At 32.1% G+C, this 19,353-nt stretch overlaps 1 protein-coding gene across 1 annotated transcript in view; it reads right to left on the reverse strand.

The window, feature by feature from the left end:
• Positions 1-3,539: 3,539 nt before the first annotated feature.
• Positions 3,540-19,353, reverse strand: part of LOC135217481 (sodium- and chloride-dependent transporter XTRP3A-like) — a 243,982-nt gene continuing 228,168 nt past the window's right edge. The window contains 3 exon segments of the mRNA XM_064253400.1: positions 3,540-12,652; positions 14,398-14,444; positions 16,223-16,265. Of these exon segments, the coding sequence (XP_064109470.1) occupies positions 12,551-12,652; positions 14,398-14,444; positions 16,223-16,265 (192 nt within the window). The 3' untranslated portion in view covers positions 3,540-12,550.

A 19,353-nucleotide genomic window follows, 5' to 3' on the forward strand; every position in this document is an offset into this window, starting at 1 on the left:
TCACTATCAGCACCAAAAACCAATAACAGACAAGTCAACACACCCCACCAAGGAACCACAACAACTCATCTACAATCCAACAGAACTCACAAGCATAACAAACTCAACAACCTTCAAACATACAACACCAACAATAATTCAAACAACAGCTAAAAAAACACAAAACAACTGACCATCACTAATAGTCTAATACTGCTACCACAACTCTGACTCAAGAGCACCGGATCTACTCTCAGACTGTCACTTGTCCAGCCGCTCGTAACCAACACTCGCCAATTATAACTACCATTATCATTCACTCCTCCATAGCCATTTATGTCCGAAATGAAGCTTTTGAATTTGAATTGTCCCAATGGATTTAGCAACACCCAATCCCTGAAATAACACATGAAGCATACGCTACCCGCTTACCTTAACAAGCAGCATGCACTCAATTATTTCAAGATATTGGTGTTGCTTGAAAAATCCTTATTGTATATTCGCTTAACCTTATTAGGCTCGTAACACAGTCTCTTGCATAGGATCAGAGGGAGTTCTCAATACATTTCCCTCTCCGAATAGAGCAAACCTATAATTCATGCCAGTCTCTACAAGCCCCTGACCAGGAAGCTTTTTGTGCCGCTCGCATCTCTAGCAAGCGGTCCCGTGTGGGGAAAATGTATGGAAGGAAATTTGAACACAAAAGGGGGGAAAAATAAACAAAAAACATAAACTTATATTGGTTTACATTACTTAAGTTGGAAAGGGACAAGAGTACAGAATACACTTAACAAAACTTATTTACAGTTTCTACAGCACTCGACAAAAGCAGAATATGCCTGTTTATCTTGAAAGTACCATATGACAGCTTACTGGATAATTTCCAGCCGTTTGTGGCTGTTGTGGTTATTCTTGTTTTTATTGCTGCATGTAGTGTTTTCGAAAATTTGTCATATTGTAACCCTAACATTGCTGAATAAACTTAGACCTACTCATAAAATACTAGTGTAAAGAATTATCTGTCTGCTCTTGCTGATTGGATTTAGTCTATTGTTTTAATTAAAAGTAATCAAGATCTTATGAATATGTGTATAGCCTACGCTAGAATAGCCTATTCTCCGAACTGACACTTTTGTATCCTTCTGTCCAACAGGGTAACCTACAAGAATGCTCGCAAAATCAAGTGATTCATGGGATACTCGCACACTATTTTGGTAATCTCATACATAACTTTTCCAGCTATAATTTTTTTTCTTATTTCGTTAAGTATCTCATGATGCCTTCCTGCCATAGCCTTCATTTTATTAGAAATGCTATAACAGCCTTATATCTACTCCTCACAGTAATCTAATGTGTTATCCCTTCTGTAAATATATTATTTTCAATATATTTAAATGAGAAGTTTGATAGTTGTGTGTTAAGGGTCCCATACACTGAACGATTGTCGTTATCGACAAACGCACAATATTCAAACAGTATGAACTATCCTCGCACCGTTTTCAGTCCGAACAAAGATTTTGTCTCGGGAAGACGTTCGCGATAGCTTTTTATCGGCAGACAAACCCATGCATTGAACGACCTGTGTATGACGGACATAAATCGTAAGCCAGCAACCTGGTCGAGACAGATTCCTACTGAGATCGTTCAGACACGGCGCTCCGTCCACTTTGGCATTCAAGACAAGCCCATAGTCCCTTACACAATGTTTTTGCGAACGATACAAACAATCGTTCACTGAATGAGGCCCTTAAGGTTGAGAATGTCCTTTATAGATTGATATGTGTGCCCCCAAGTTTTCTTTTTATTCTCTGTGGTATAAGTGGCGTTACAGTTACTATATGACCATTCACACATGTATGTATTTGCCCTTGCTTATACGTATACATTCCACTTTTGCATATACATTATATCTCGTGTATTTGAAACTACTATATCATTTAAAAGCTACTCTTTTTCCAACAGATACAGGTAGAAAACTATTTGTGATATGAAATTGCCTCAAAATATAGGAAGTTAACGTGGAGGTCTATTTTTGTTTGTATGATGGTTTTACGTTGCATGGAACCAGTGGTTATTCAGCAACGGGACCAATGGCTTTACGTGACTTTCGAACCACGTCGAGAGTGAACTTCTATCACCAGAAATGCACATCTCACTCCTCAATGGAATGGCCGAGAATCGAACCTGCGACCACTGAGACGTGTAGGTCTATGCACTGGCATTGCCTCAAAAAAAAAAAAATAAATAATACTGGCATTGCCTCAAAAAAAAAAAAATAATAAAATAAAATAAAGCATAGGCCCATGCCCTGTCATTGCACTGCCTTAACGTGTGGGTCTTTGCGCTGGCATTGCCTCAAAAGTAAAAAAAAACTGACCCATAGGCCCATGCCCTGTCATTGCACTGCCTTAAAATAAGACATTCGCGTGTAGGTCTAATTTCTCAATTATATTAACATTTGACATGGCTGCATAAGTCTATGCTTCATTTCAGTTAGTCTGTAGGCCAACACCAATTTATAAGGAAAAGAAATAAATGGATGCTTCTGGATTTAGCCTGCACATAAGAAAAAAAAGATGCAGACAAAATTATCTAAGATCTTCATAAAGATATATAATAAATTAATATTTCTGTTATTGGAGATATCAGTTGCATACTTAACAATTCAGGGAACTCAAATCTGTGGTCATGATTCATGCACAAATCTCAACATTACTGAATGGAGTCAAATCCGTACTGGTAATCATTTGGACTGTTAACTAGTGAGACATTATTACCCCCTTCAAGGGCTAGCTAATCACTGGTGTGCAGTGGTTGGGGTTTAGCTGCAAAGCTAGGTGGACTTTGCAGGTTCCCAATAAGAAGATGAAGAACATCTGTAGGTGTACTGAACAAACATAAGTATTTGATTAGTAAATCTCACTTTACTTACTGAACATTTGTAATTTGAGTAGTACTTCTACATTCACGTGTTGTAAACAATTATGCGAGCAAAAGCTCTCTTAAAAGATTTCCAAGAAAGAGGCCTTATAATTTTTCTTTCCCTTTACTATGCTCTTCCTTTTTCAGGCATTTGTGAAGCTGTCTGTGAATTGAATTAAAATTTAAATAAAATTTACGCCGAAGGCGAAGCAATGGTACTACCTATGAGGTTATTCGGCATTGACACAGAAATTGACAGTAAAAGGTTTGAAAGGTGTAACAGGAAGAAAACCTCCCAGTTGCACTATGAATCAGTTGTTAGGAGAGGGTGGAAAGTAAGATGGAAGAAAGATTACGAAAGCAGATATAGTAGAAGGAACAAAAGGGGTTGCTGCTAGGGGCTGAAGGCACGCTGCAGAGTACCTAAGGAGAGCTGTGATTTGTGAATTTATTTTATCGGGAAATTTATTATATTAACTGCGCAGCCTGGATACTCTGATGTTATTGAAATTTCATTTCTAAAAAGTTTTTTTTCAAAGTTTTCTATTACTGAAGTTTCGCAGCTATTCATGTCAGATATGATTTACATATTCAAAAGATTAAGATACCTTCAGGAATGCAGGAAAAAAAGCCAGAAATTCAATTTTTTTTCTATTTAGGAAAATTGCAGTCTATGTGTCAGCCATGATATATATGTAACAAAGGTAACAATCAGTACGTTTTTAAAATAACAAGGATATTTTTACCACCAAAATGAAATGACAATTAAAACTAGTAACTATTGGTACCCATAAAGAGTTGGAAAATCTAAAGAACAACTCCCCATACAATAAAAAAAAGTCGTTAAATTAAAATCTAATTGTCCTGTTCCAAGTCAGCATTTTGGAAGTGTTGAATAAAAGCTGTATGGACAGCTGTTCTTTAAAATTCACAATAGTAATTCTGGACTACTGTATATATGTAAAAGTCTTTTTATATGACAGCAGGCTGTTTATACAGATATTCTTGGGAACAATGCAGTATTGTACTAATAAATTAGAGTTAAAAAACCATGGAGCTTTCTGGTCGTTTCTTCATAAGGAGACAAATGAAAATGATGATAATAGAGACTGTTCATGAGTAAGGGTTTGATGGCAATGAATATTTCACGTAGAGCAAATATGTTTTCAAAGGATAAAATTGCACAGAGAAGAGTACATCAAAACCAAGGGAACAAGAGGGACCTTGCATCTGGTGTTCTTTCCTGTCAGTAGCTCAACAACATTGGGCAGAAATCTATATTCTATCAACAGTAAGAAAAAAAAACTCAAATGAAATTTCGTATAAGCCATTGCACTAAGTACAACAGTCTGGCAGTTTACAAAATCCCTTATGCATCCTGTGGCCTGTATGTATTAGGCTAGAGTAAAACTACCTCAAATATCACAAAAAATGACTGACAATGTATACAGGAAGATGATCACTTTCTTAATCAAATGTTTGTTCCAACTAGTAATTTGTTTTCAGAAGAGTGCCACAATACAAAAAATCCATATTTATTTTTTTTTCATTTATCTAACATTATCATTTAATTTGATTTCAATAATTTATTCAAAAGTGAAACAAACTTGCATTGTAGCTTACTAGTGGGTCTTAGGTTTCCTGTCTTTCTAGAAACAATTCACACTCCCACTTCAGCTCTGACTCAAGGACAAGTGTATTGAAAAATATCTCCATCCATTTGTCAGATAGCTGTAAACTCAGCTTTTTGAAGCATACATCACTTGGAAAATTTAGCATTTATATTGATACTTGTCACAGTGTAGTTTTACAATGAATTCCAAACTTGGGAGAGTACAGAAATGATTGTAAAGCTAAGTTTAAGGACTGAAGTGATTGCTCGATTTGAAGACATGAACGCTGTCTATAAAAATAGTCTCCGGTACCCCTATACTTAGTATATATTATAATTTTATCCTCTTTACAGTATGTTTACACCATCAAAACTGAGTTACTGGACACACAACACAAGAATTCAATTAAATATTGAATTATCTTCAAATGAAGTGTGAATACATCTAAATGTGCATTTGCTTGTCTTGCTTAAGATTAATATAAGGTATCAAACTGAAGTGTTAAAAGTCAAATAAATGATAATTGTCCACACTGAAGCAAGAACTCTTTTACGTTTATAGCGTCAGCTTCACATGGATGAAAAAACCATTTCTACAAGATTTAAAATATAGCACCTGGTTCCTGCACTTTGACAATTCTACAAATATGAGTTTAATATTCTATCAACCCTTTAGGTATTCAAAGCAAATTAGACTCAACAAGTTCAATTTTTTCACTAATCTTTTTACACATGTCTACAATAACACATTTTCATTGCAATCCTAGTCCTTTTAACTAATGGCTACAAAATACTCCGTCCAGAGTATTTTCTGATATTAAAAGGTCAATATTGCTTTTCATAGTAAATTTTGATAAATGCAGCCTAAATTTGGCATGTACATATTGACATGTTGGAATGCACCTAAATGAACTGTACTTTACTTGACTTGTTCTATTCACTTGCTCCAGCTTTTCTTAGCAAATTTTATCACTAACTCACATTAGTAGAATTGTCTGATTATGCATTATATCCTAACTTTGCTTACTCTATGAAAACAAAATTAAGGCTTCTAAGGTTATGGGTGCAAAATAGAAAAACCAAATGTCAAAATTGACAAAAGTTAATTCAGTAACAAATTATACTCTTCAAGTGGTCAACTATAAATATGAAATTACTAATCATAACCTAACATCTTTGCATCCATACTGTTTAAAAATAAAGTTTTCCTATGTTGTATTATTTGAACGCTGAAAAATATTACAGTTGAAAATTAATAAAATCCATAAAATACTGCATATTGATTTATGAATAAAAGTCAACATTAGAATCCCTAATAAGTAAGCATTAGTTAAGAGGTAGAATCCACTAAACAGTAACGATTATCTCTATTTCTACCACAAAAAACAAAAAGCCAAAAGAGAATGAAAAAATTAAGTACTCTAATTTGCACAGCTTTAAGATAGATCTATCAGCCATCCTCCACCTACTAAGCTGATAACAATGCATACATTACTTTTGAAACTATTCTAGATGTTGCAGATCAATGTATCAAATGCCAAGCAGAACATAAAAAAAAAAAATTAGGATTACATGGTTCTGGATATAAAAAGAAAGAAGAATGTGCAATGGCAAATTTATTTTGTATGACTTAATGCCAGAAGAGCTCACAATGAAAATGATTATACAATTTTTGAAGATATTTGTTGCTTTAAATCTTTGCATTCTGTGACAGACTATGGATATGCATATTTATACAGTATATACACATTGTATATGTATTCATTATGCTACAGTGCTCCATGCAGATTCTATTTTAAGAGCTAATACTAAAAAATTAAATAACTTTATATTTAATATTGAAAGTTATGTTGAATCATTAAAAAAAAAGAGTATGCATGAATATCTGCTAGAGTACAAGCACTGTATTTCATGAGGAATAATAAAATGTACGTATTTACTCAAAACATGAATCGGGACAATTTTGCTCCTGAATACATAAAACATATACTACCAGTATTTTTTGTCAATACCACAAAAATTACAATGGAATACTACTAGCCAAATGTGCCTGTGTCTCTGCCAAATGTTTTTCGCTTTCCTAAAAGATTATGCCTTTAAATGGAATAAGACGGTAAAATCACTAAAAATAACCTTTGTTGCTTGTAGGTAAATACAACATACCATATACTACTTGTGTATCAGCTTCACTGATTCTTCAAGTCAGACAAGGAAATACTATAGGTATACCAAACATTTAGAAGCAAATGCGTGTGCAGGTAGATTGAAAAGATATCGATGAATAATTTTTTCTGGGTTAGAATTAAATTTAATTATTTTATATTGGCAGTGAAATCACTATTTATTTTAAATCTGAGGTTAATATTTTCCCTAAAATTTCCCCAGAAAAATTTTTTTGCTTTTAGTTCAAAATTTTTGCTCTTCACATAAACATTTGATAACTATCTTGTATATTCATGAACAAAATATTTAAACCTTCTAGGGAACCTTCTAGGGAAGTCCTATATACAGTGAGCAAATTTGCATACCAAACACAAGTTTAAGGATCTATAAAATATTCCAGAAGAGTTGAATTACATCTGGTACGTATAACGGACTACCTCGTAATACTACTGCACTCTACTTAGTTTCTACTTCACAGTTTTACCTTCCTTATCACATAATTTCAAGATTTATCAATTTATGTATGTATATGTATGTAGCTATTGTAGAATTCTAAATTAATCATTCAAAATTAAAAGATGAAAACAATATCCTAATTTGATGAGTTCTTAAGAAGGATAAATCCTTTTTCATATAACATAAACTGTCAATGTTGACTTTATATAACGAATGTACAAAGACATGGGACAGGACATCCAATAAGGCATCAGGTATGATAATCAATTCTAAAGGCACAATTTTCCACCATGTAAGAATACTAATGAAACTTAGTTAAAATTCAGTCCAATTAATTTAATGACATTTGGCTGATACATACTGTAATGAGATGAAATAAATAGATACTGCCGTCCCTGGAATGAGAGAACAATGCAGAAATCTAGTACTTCCTGAAAATACTTCTAGTTCAATAATATTCATTAGTCAACTGAAAAACTACCCATAATTTATAATGTTAAAAATAGATATGACAGTACATTATAAATTGTACGATGTTCAAGTTACAGTTCAAATTTTCAGTTGCCTTAAAGTCATAAGGTCATTTACTATTCATATGTAAGCTTTGAGCATTCACATGTACTATGGACCTCAGGAAGCGAAACGTGAAAAATTTCTGTATGCTTGTAGAATAAAATACAGTACTATACTATTCAAGAAGTAAAATTTTAACATTCAATGATAAACTTAGTTGTTTTGTCAATACTACAACAAATCTAACATGAATAAAGCAACTGTGCATGTACATATACACTCATATATATTTATTTTATGTGTATGTATGTGTGTATGTATATATATATATATATATATATATATATATCTATATATATATATATATATATATATGATATATATATATATATATATATATATATATATATATATATATATATATTAAATATGTTGTGATTACAAGAGGAGAGTGCAAATCGAGCATTTGTGGTAACTGCATACCTGTCCAAACAGTGGCAAATAAAAAAATATTCAATCTTTTCAAACTACATAAACAGGGAACCAATAATGGGTAGCTGTATATATATGAATGTGTATACATATACAATATATATTAATACACTCAGGCCCATACATGAACATATGTACATATAGCAACAAACCCATAAAATATATACAGTATACATATATATAAAATTAATGAACATATGGACTGCTTATGAAATAATCTTAGCATATTCAGCTGTCAACATGGTGACATCCAGTCTAAAAGAGATAGAGGCTAAATGTACAATGATCTGCAATCTCTAAATTCTTGAGTAAAACTTGAGATGATCTAAGATACTGAATATCATAAAGAATTTGAGATTCTGCCAATAGTAGAAATATATATTAACTAATAGAATAACAAGCTATAATTGAGCATTTGACTTGACTGATAAATATTTTTTTCAGATTTTAGTAAAACTGTATATTAACATAAAACGGCAGAGAGCTTTAATTAATAATGAAATATATGTATACAACCTTTAAATTTGGAATCACAAAAATAACTATCTTAATTCATAAAAATGCAAAAAAAAAAAATAAAGAAAAAAAACCCCTTAACTATCAGGTTAAAAAAATAATTAAAAGGCGACACAAGTTGAACATTGCGTTTCCTGGTGGTTCAGATTCAAGTCATACGTGTGAATAAAACTCAACCTGAATTGGCAGATGAAATTTAAGAACTTCTTCTTGGCACATTTGACTGCAGGATATAAACTGACAATATACATTAAACAAGATGAGAGAAATGCACAGCACTGCAATATACTGATATATATATTACTGTATATCCAAAACACACAAAATACAGGCACACCTGAATCACTATCGATTAACCATACTGGAATATCATGTAAATGGTTACTGTATTTCCTTAAGAAATCAATCAATCGATTCACAGACAATTGCTTTATGATTCCAGCAATCCCTTTGCTATTACATGCACAGTTCCGTGCATGGTACATACCACTGGAGCATTATCTCTTACAAAGAGAGTTACATACTCCAACCCAATTATGCGCAAGTACTCTTAACACTCAGTAACTTAATGGATGAATGAGAGAAATTTATCTACATAGTTCCTGTACAGTAATAATTATGTACATCAATCTCCTACCAGTGATATTGTGCCTCCTGTGCCTGACGAAATGTCTTACTGCAAATATTATGTGATGGAGTAAGCCAGACTCTTGTTACTAGGAGAGTTCATCTCTTAAAAAAAACTGTATAGTAAACACATCAATACAATCATAAAAAATTAATGAAATTTACAACAAACCTAAACAACTTATGAAATACTTGATAATGAAAATTAGATGCAAATCTTCATACATGAAACCTGTTATTACCTTCATTTGTTGGTCTTACTGACTTTTAATCATAAAACCACACAATAAGTATGTGTACTGAAAACAAGATAATGTAAAAACAATTTGTAGAATAAACAATCACTTATCACTGAAACTGCAAAATCTTGTTCTCATGAAATTATTGCTAAGTAGTTTATTCCCTAAAATCCATGCATGTTGCTTCAGCACTAAAAAACTTTAGATTAAAATGCACTACTTTCATTATTTCCCAAAAAAATGTAAAAATTCCGAAGATTTCCAGGTAAAACAATTCTGCTAAATCCAGTATGAAATTATTCAAGTAATACATGAATTAACCTAAAGATTAAAAAGAATTTCTTTGTGATTGTCTCATACTTAGGACTTTTCCTGTACCTTACGGCTCTGTTCTTTTATCCCTCAGAAATAAATGTAATGTACTGCATTAAAATGAGCGTATCATGTACTCTTAATACTTGCTTTGTATAATAATTTTAATATTGCATATGTTGTATAAACTTGAACAGAAAATTTATGGATAAAATCAAGCTTTATAAATTTATCCAAAGATTTCTCATAATTCCTTCCCTGCACTCCATCAAATAAATTCAGCTAAAATTCTGCAGAGTATCTCCTAAAGGTTAAAATCATAACCCTTAAAAATATTCATTTTTATACTGTACAGCTACAAAAAACATTTCATTACAATTCTAATGTCTTCTACTCTTAATATGATTTCAACAATCAAACTGATAGAATCAAGAAGAAATGGTATTTACATTTTCTTCCCTAAGAATAGCTAAGGATTTTCCCCAAAACTTGAGAATTTCTACCGAGAAGTGAAATTGGTGACCATTTTCTCCTTAACAAATGATTCCCTTTAATGAACATGTGTGGATAGTTAGCCTCCACAGCGTGAAAATTTCATTTTAAAAAATCGAAGCAACTTCATTTCCAAAAGGGCCAATGATTTACATTTACTGACAGTTGAACACTCACTAAACAAGAGGCACAACATGCAACTGGCTACTTTGAAGACAATGCGATTCTGAGGTCTATTATGGAAGGTAATGTTTACAGGGTATAGATTTTACATTAACAGGTTTACTGTATATGGAAGAAAGAAACAGAAAATATGGCCATTTGTCTGATGCTTCTGTTGGCATGCTTCATGTTACACACTGCAGTGGGAACATTCTTTCTCATATCAACTACAATGTCTAAGTGACCACACTATTTCATTTATAGAAATCTTTTGGAGTAATGTTTACAGTATGATTTTTTGCAATAGCATTCCTTGGTACAACATCATTCTGTCCCAGAGTTATGTATGTAGGTGCAAAGCAAATTCATCTATATTTATTACATAAAATATGGGATATTTACTGCTCATATATTATACAAATTTTTCATCAATTATACACTGCTCAACATTAGTATGATTTCCCATATATAATGATGACAGAAGTAACAAATATCATGGGCAATTTTTCACATTAATTATTGATACTAACAGTGTATGGAACAATTTTGATGGACACAATTTTTATAGCTGAAGATAAGAGTCTAATGGAACTATTATTCTCATATGAGCATGTTGCCACCTCCATCACCAGCAGAATGATTTTTTATTTAAATGTTACAAAATTAGATCCCCTTTCAATACCATTCCTATTCTAATTTTCTTTATGCAACTTTGTTTGTTCATAGTATTCATTCACTACTTGTGTTTTATTGGGCATGTACATAATCACCAGAATGAGCCACTATAATTTTGCACAAGCATTCAAAGTAATGATGAACCATTGCAGCTACCACGTAGCAATTACCATTAATAGTGCCTTCTAACTTTTTGCCTTTCTAGACAAATGTAAACTAATCCATAAAAACTAATGAGAATATGGCATATACAGAAAAAATTCTCTACTCAAAATTCATTCAAATCTCTCTTAACTTCTAACAAGTCACAGTATATAAAACAAGAGTTAATGTAATTGTCATTTCAAATCATGTCTCAAAATCTAAAGTCTTGACACAACTAATTCTTATCTTGCCACATTAAATTTAAAATGCAAAACTTACTGTGTATCTAACACATGAAAACCAAAACTACTTCAGTACATTAACTCTGCTTGCTAAGAAAGTTTTTTTCTGTACATACAATGAATGTGAATGGTTTTTGTACATAACAAAACTTACTCCACATAGACGACACAATTATATATAACAGTTTGTTCCATGGAGACAAATATGACCGTGTACTAGATTGTTTCAGAATACTGTGGCTTCTTAATAACTGTAAAAGCATAAAGTCTTTACAAACAATAAAAGTTATTGAGCATAACTCAATGAAAATCACAGAACTAATGCAATGAATTTGACCACAAACTTGCAGTCAAATCTGATTCTTAAAAGCATGGCACAACCACATAAATATCTTAAGGGTGCACCACTTTGACCTTTCAGAAAATTACCTACTCGTTCAGTTTTCTTCTTCAACCTTTCCATGTATAGGGTGTCTCAAGAAAATAGTAACTGCAAACAAAGATTAATTAACTGCAAGAATCTACCTAAAATGTTACATAATTGGCCAAGATAAACATGAAACACTTGCATACTGCGGTAGAAAAGCTACTGCACCCACACACTATTCAAGGTACCAGAACTGGACTTTCAAAAATGGTTCTAGTCTTTATTGCTATCATGTGACACTACGCTAATTTCTAACAAAATATTTTGCTAAATGCTGTTGTTCAGAATATACTGGACACTAAAGCATGCACCAGTAATGCAGTTCTTCATATGGCCAAAGGTTCTAATACTGTACAGTAAATACAATATAAAATCAACTTAATTTGGCACTATTTGATCTAGGATTCATATGCTGATAACCTCCTATTAAGCAAATGTACCGAAATATACAGCGCATGAAAGCTGCTTTTGCACATCTGCTGCTTGGCTGTTGCTAGTGGCCAGGAATTTTAGCCTCATGGACTAAATAATTTTTGCAGTAAACAGTCTTGCAATGAGTGTGTGTTGCCATGGAACACTAATCAAGCACTTCCATGCGGAACTTCCCACCCTGAACAGTAAGACCTCCATCGTCATCGTCATCATCCTCACCAGCAGGAGAATCGTGATACTCTTCAAGCTAAAGAAGAAAAAAAAGTCAGTTACATTAAAATGCAACGCACATGCAAAACTGAGCTTTTCTAGATACTAGATAAAGAAAATTGTCTTAAACATAAAAGAGAAATACTGTGATGATTCATTCTTTGATAAAAATTCCATTCACTTGAAAGACATTAACGATTCTGTTTCATGAGAAAAAACATTAATTCAGCAGCAGAACACTGAATGACTACTTACAGACATATTTTGATGGATTTAGAGTCAACTAAACATTTTAGCATTTCCATTACATATTAGATACTAAAATTTACTATTATTTTTTGCAGATACAGATCTAAGTAATGTCATGCAAAGCAAATCATAAAAGATAGGTTTAAATCTAAATAATTATTGCAAATGAAAAAACAATAAAGCAGACAGTAATCTAAATTCCATGTCAGAATAATCTTGTCTATTCTTGAAAAATTAAAAGTAGTATGTCTGTGATTGCCACATAACCTGTTGAAGTTTATATCTGCTACCTACAACGATTATTAGTACCTGTATGCAATTTCTGCCAACAGTTTTATGATACTTGTTTTCAGCAAAGTCAATCATTCCAAAGGTAACTTGCACAAAGAAAGACTTCCATAAGCTTATTATTTGAAAAGGAAAAGCATCTTATGCCTAAATTGAGGACTACTGTCCCAAAACAGAGTATATCAAACTTGCTTAAAAGAGATCTATTTGTTCAGGAAGGTCTGTATTGGATTCAGATAATCTTTAGAGTAAAAATATTCAATTCTGTTTTGATCTCTTTAAAATTTATTGTGGCTCTTATCCAACAGCACATCTGTTATTAATACCACTGAAATAAAACAGTATATGTAGTAGTACACCAATAAAACTAATAATAACAGAATTTGCACTTTTTTTAGTTATTGTAAAACAAGCACAAATGGATTTCAAATATAAGCATATAAGAAAATTAAATAACATTTTTATAAAGTAGTCTAATGATCTTAACTGATGTACCCTAAACTATCCAAATGGGATAGCATTAAAAATTACCTAAAATTATTAATTCTTTATGACACAATAGTCACAGAAAAAACTCTTGGAGAGAGAGAGAGAGAGAGAGAGAGAGAGAGAGAGAGAGAGAGAGAGAGAGAGAGAGAGAGAGAGAGAGAGAGAGAGCAATGAAATTCCACGTACCCAGCAAATAATATTCTGACATAGGCAATCCCCGACTTACAGGCGGGTTCTATTCCAGCAGCTCGCCTTAAGTCAATGCTTATTAAATAGCAGTTGTTGTAAGCACCATAACTATAGATACCATTCTTGATAAATGTATTTGGAAAAGCACCGTAAGATAGGAATGCCATAAGTCAATGCTGCTGTACCTCAGGGATGCCCTGGTATAGCATTTTAAGCTTTGCAAAATATAAATTCTACTTTGTCAAAAGCTAATACATATATCTTTAGGGTTACCTTCACAAACAGGATATCTTACAAAAATTGAGAGCATATAACTGGTTTCAACCTACATACAACACTATTAAGTTAATCATTGGAAAATCTGATCCTACTTCATCATTTAGAGTACAGTATTTAGCAAATCAACCTTCTACAATACCATATTCAAGAAAGTATATGACTGGCATTAACTTCATTATTCTAAACTTATGGTAACTCTTGGGAAAATTATGCATAGAATATATGCATACTCTACACAATGATACAGTACTTTAAGCAACTGTACAAAATGTATCTAGAAACTATTACCCCTCCTGGAGAGCTTTCAAAAATAATTCCTTCCAAAAATGAAACACCTGAGAAGCATACAAAAATCTGTATTAGCCTTTAAACTTCTAAGCAAAAACAGTACAAAAAGTCAAGACTAAGGATATTAGAAAAAATTGTAATAATTTATCACAGTAATATGACACTTTCCATGCAAGATAAAACGTTGCCCAAATATTAAGTAGTTATGTTTCACATTACATTTATCAAATGCCAATATGTTTAAATTATTGAGACCTTTGCTGAAAGGACCCTACTAGACCAGGTTAAACAACCTTCAAAATAAAAACAAAATGTCCTAAAATGGTAAATATATAGGCCTATAAATGTCACATTTGATGAAAAGTGGTTTGGCACATTGTGAAAGTACACAACACACTCAAATACCTTATACTACTAGTGAGTAATACATAATAATTTAAGAAAAAAATGAGACCAGTCTGCACAAAAACAAATTTTGTATGGCACATCAAAGTGAACGATTTCCATTTCAAAACTAAAATATAATGAACAGCAATAAATTACCAAAAGTAATTTCTAATTTCACTCAACGCATTAAACTTGCTACCTATTGCCTTAGGATTATATAAATAATAAGAATTATTTATGCTTATTTAGGCCAATTTTTTATGTGAAGTAACCCATATATAGTTACATACTGATTATTCATGATTTTGCTGTAAATACTCATGGCTAATATACTGCCAATGTCAAGTAGTCCAATTTTTCATGGTTGTTTAAATGGGTATTTGCTCAAAGTTGACAAATGCTGAGTCACACAAGAATTCTAATGAAGAAGTGAATATAATGCTTACATTTATCTTTATAATTATGTTGAAGACATTCTTTACATTAAAGTGTCTGACTTTCTTCTTACTGTTTATGTCAGCATGATGCTTTATCTGACACTCATTAGATAATTATGTTATTGTAGCTTTTGTTTCAGCTACCTTAAAGCAATACTATTTAAATATACTGCTTTGACAATATTTAATGAAGACGCAACACATAGTAAGTTCACAAAAGCTGAAGGAAAAAAATGCATATAATGCATGCCGCTCTAATAAGTCACATATCCAGTGGCGAATACTTTCCAGCCACAAGACTTATCATAATTAACTCAAAGTTGTCAAGAGGCGACAGTGATAAAATTAACATATCAAAGAATAAAAGAAAATATACAAAGCAATTTTCTTTCAGAGCTGAAGATTGATGTTGTCATGTTTCTCTCTGCAAATCAGAGCAACAAATACTGCATGATTGTGGGTAAAACTGAATTGTTTACTAATAAAAAACAACTTCTTCAAACTAAAGTTCTTAACTTTTCAATTAGATTTCGGTCATATTAATTTCCTATATCTTTGTCACAAAACCCACTAGTAAACTCTCCAAACAGGTGTGATATTTGCACATGTGCCCTATTTCTGACTATTTATTTGAAGGCAATGAAGCTGAAATCATTACATTTGCTGATCAAGCCTAAATATGAATAAAATTTAAAAATTTCTCAACACTTCCTTTGAAATGAAGCAAAAACATGATCATGAAATAGAGTATGCTAAAACAACAGAAGTAATAAGCAACAGACAACCTGACTTAAACACCCTGAATTGTAATTTAAATCAACCAAAACACCAAAAACAGAAATAGTATACAACAAGCCTCAAGTGAATATGTATTGCTCTTATCAGTGTTGCTTTTATAATGAAACTATTCCAAAGACTAAAGATCAATTTTCATCTCTGAAAGAAAATAGATCTGAAACCCCTATGGCATGCGTATATCTAACCATCAAATATTTACTCACTGGACTTATATATAGTCCAAATTCCAGAATCCGGACGTGGGAGCTGAGCATGAAATTGAAAGATAGAGTATTGTTAATAAGGTTGACGATGAACTGTAAAACTCATGCTTATAATTTCTGTGAAATACTGAAGATGATATATGTTTAACAAACTGTAAATTTCTGGATTCCAAAAAAGACAAATGTGATGTTGAAAAAATATAGACTTTACCAAGACAAATACTGAAAGTGCTGTATCAGCGTACAACTCTACAAGAAAAAATGGTTCTTTTCTTTGTAACTAAACCTGAAATATCTCGACAAACACAAAAGGTTGTACACAGTGTGGGATATCACTCTTAATTCTTCCATGGTAGCTATTGCTATTCAAATCTGAAAGTGAATGTGTGCTAAATCAACTGGTGTAAGCAATATATTATTACAACGTAGAAATGACTAACGATTCCACAGTGCTGTGATAGATTGCCCTCAATTACATAGAAAGACTTACAAACTGCAGAATCTTTGTTTTCCTCTGAAGCAAAAAATGTAAACAAATGACAATGTTACATACAAATGACAAAGTTTCATTATCTTTACAAACCAACTGATTCCATTACAGTTACAAAATAAGGAGACAGCATTTATTCCTATATCAGATATCTGAAAACATGTTACAAGTACAAGTTTCCTTGGCTATGTGTAAAGTATGTCCTTAAAAAAAGTACATTATTATTTTTAGTTAATTTTTGCTGATTCTGTCAAATAATGCTTTGCAAATTAGAAATACAAAAATCTCTAAAACAGTTGGAATTTTACTTTCTAATGATTCATTTCTACACCACTTAGAGTTTTATTTTCTGACAGTATAACTATAGAGCACTTGAAGTTGTTCTTCCTGACAATAAAAACTTATTTCCTGAATTCCATTCCCTGACTAAACAACTCTATAGCATCCTGGTGTTGTATTCCCTGAAAATATATTGCTAAGGCAATAATGTACTGATTTACAGTAGGATATGATGTACCAGGGCAAATTCCTTCCTATCACAATTTGCAGGTTACATTGGTCTTCATACTAGTTCTCGTAAAAGCTAAAGAAAGTGACACCCGTACCACAAAATGAAACAACAGACAGCTGCCATTCCTATTAGAAATCACTGTAAAATTTGTAAAAATTCATTGGAAGAAAATTTATTATAAAAAAAATATGACAATTCTGCTGTGTGACTAATTGTTCTTAACTGACTGCTATAACCTTCAAGGAATTACTTGTGGGTCTGTAATTTAGTTCATGTGTGAAATGTGTCCACATAAAAAACTGGTCAATTGTGTGCATATGCGATATAGTATGCATATAATTTGGCAGTGCTGAGTGAGGTGCAAATTCAGTAAAACAAAACAAAGACTTAAGATTATTATTTCAAGTTCAGGCATATTCAATGCTTAAGAGTGGGATTTTGAAGTTTTCTATAAAAAACTAAGATGTTAGACAGTTCTTATTCTTAAATTGTTTTTTACATCTTTCAACATCATTTTTACTTTAATTTCTTCACCAATCTGATTTGTAACAACTTGCAAAAAACCAATATTTTGATGAAAGCATAAACCAGGAGCTGTTATTCAACTCATATTAATGATTAAAAATATATGTGAATAAATTCCCTCAAAATATCCCAAAATGTCTCAGCATTAAAACCATGTAAAAATTATGATGCATGGATAAAAAAAAATCTGTAAAACACCATTTTCCTACTGTATCATTACTCTACAATATATTTTCTATTTTGATGGACAGAAAAATTACTGCAAATTAACCACCGCCACCCCACCCCGTCAATTTGCCACCAATACTGTTAATTCTGGCTTAATAATCATTTGTATATTAATGTTATTTGATACAATACTGTAAATTATAGGAAGAATGTTAAAACAATTATTTTTAGTTCTTTGAGATGGAAAGGGTGAGAACAGGTACAAAGTTAATAGTACAACTAAATTTAAGCAGATTCCATTGTTTTTCACTAACAGCATTTTATACACATCCACACTTTTCAACCAGTCTTAATGAATCCATTCTTTCAGGCTATTCCAACTCTGATTATTCCTGGCATTAATCAATTATTTGTAAATTTTTTCCATTCTCAAAAATATATACAGTAGTACCACCTAACAGCTTCAAAATTAAATGAAACAAATGAAAAACTCACAATAAAAAGTTGGTTTTATGAAAAGAATACTATAATTCTGGTCTAATTTACCTATCCATAAAAAGTGTGCAAATGTGCTAAAAGTATTTGTAAGTTTACAGCAATGAGTTAACATACAAGAGGTTTTAATGCCTGATGAATGTAAAGGGTAAAACAGGTAAAAGCAAGTCTTACCAACTAACTAAAGTAAAACAAGATAACGAAATGTCCCAAGAGTCAATCTCATTGTAAATTCAAAAAACAAGAATCTAATAGTCCTGAAGCATCGAAACATCAAGGGAAAAAATACAACATTTACACATGAACCGAAGAAAAATGGCTAAAAACTTAATGAGATGCTATTAAGAGTTCAAATACAGTCCGTAATTGGAAATAATCATCATAGTTTCTACACAAGAATTTTTTGTATTAGATATAAAGAAATATACCTGAAGCTCCAAGAACCATATGCTAACACACGCATACACATACACACACAGAAACATTATATATTTTATATATAAAAATATATAATTATATATGAATTTTTATCACATCATCGTGATTCATATACACGCATTTAGCTACAAATGTCCTTATCCAATTCGCTCTACCTCGGAATTAATATATTTTCATATATGTTAACCGAAAGGGAATTTTTTAGTTGGTAATAACTTTGTCCTCTCATGGATTCGAACCAGTGCACAGAGGAGAAATCAGGACTTCAGTGACGTCTTTACTGACTCTTCCAACTTGTTGGGGAAGTTGGTAAAGACGTCACTGAAGTCCTGATTTCTCCTCTGTGCACTGGTTCAGACCCATGAAAATCAGCGAAAAATGCACTGTGTTTCCGGTTATCGGCACTGATTCATACTTAACAGATGTGCCACTACGCAGTTATTGGCAACAATAAGCACTGAGCTTATCTGTGATTTTCGCTTATCACCAAGCAATCGGAATGGA

Source organism: Macrobrachium nipponense, chromosome 7 (assembly GCF_015104395.2).
Source record: "Macrobrachium nipponense isolate FS-2020 chromosome 7, ASM1510439v2, whole genome shotgun sequence".
NCBI classification, from domain to species: domain Eukaryota; kingdom Metazoa; phylum Arthropoda; class Malacostraca; order Decapoda; family Palaemonidae; genus Macrobrachium; species Macrobrachium nipponense.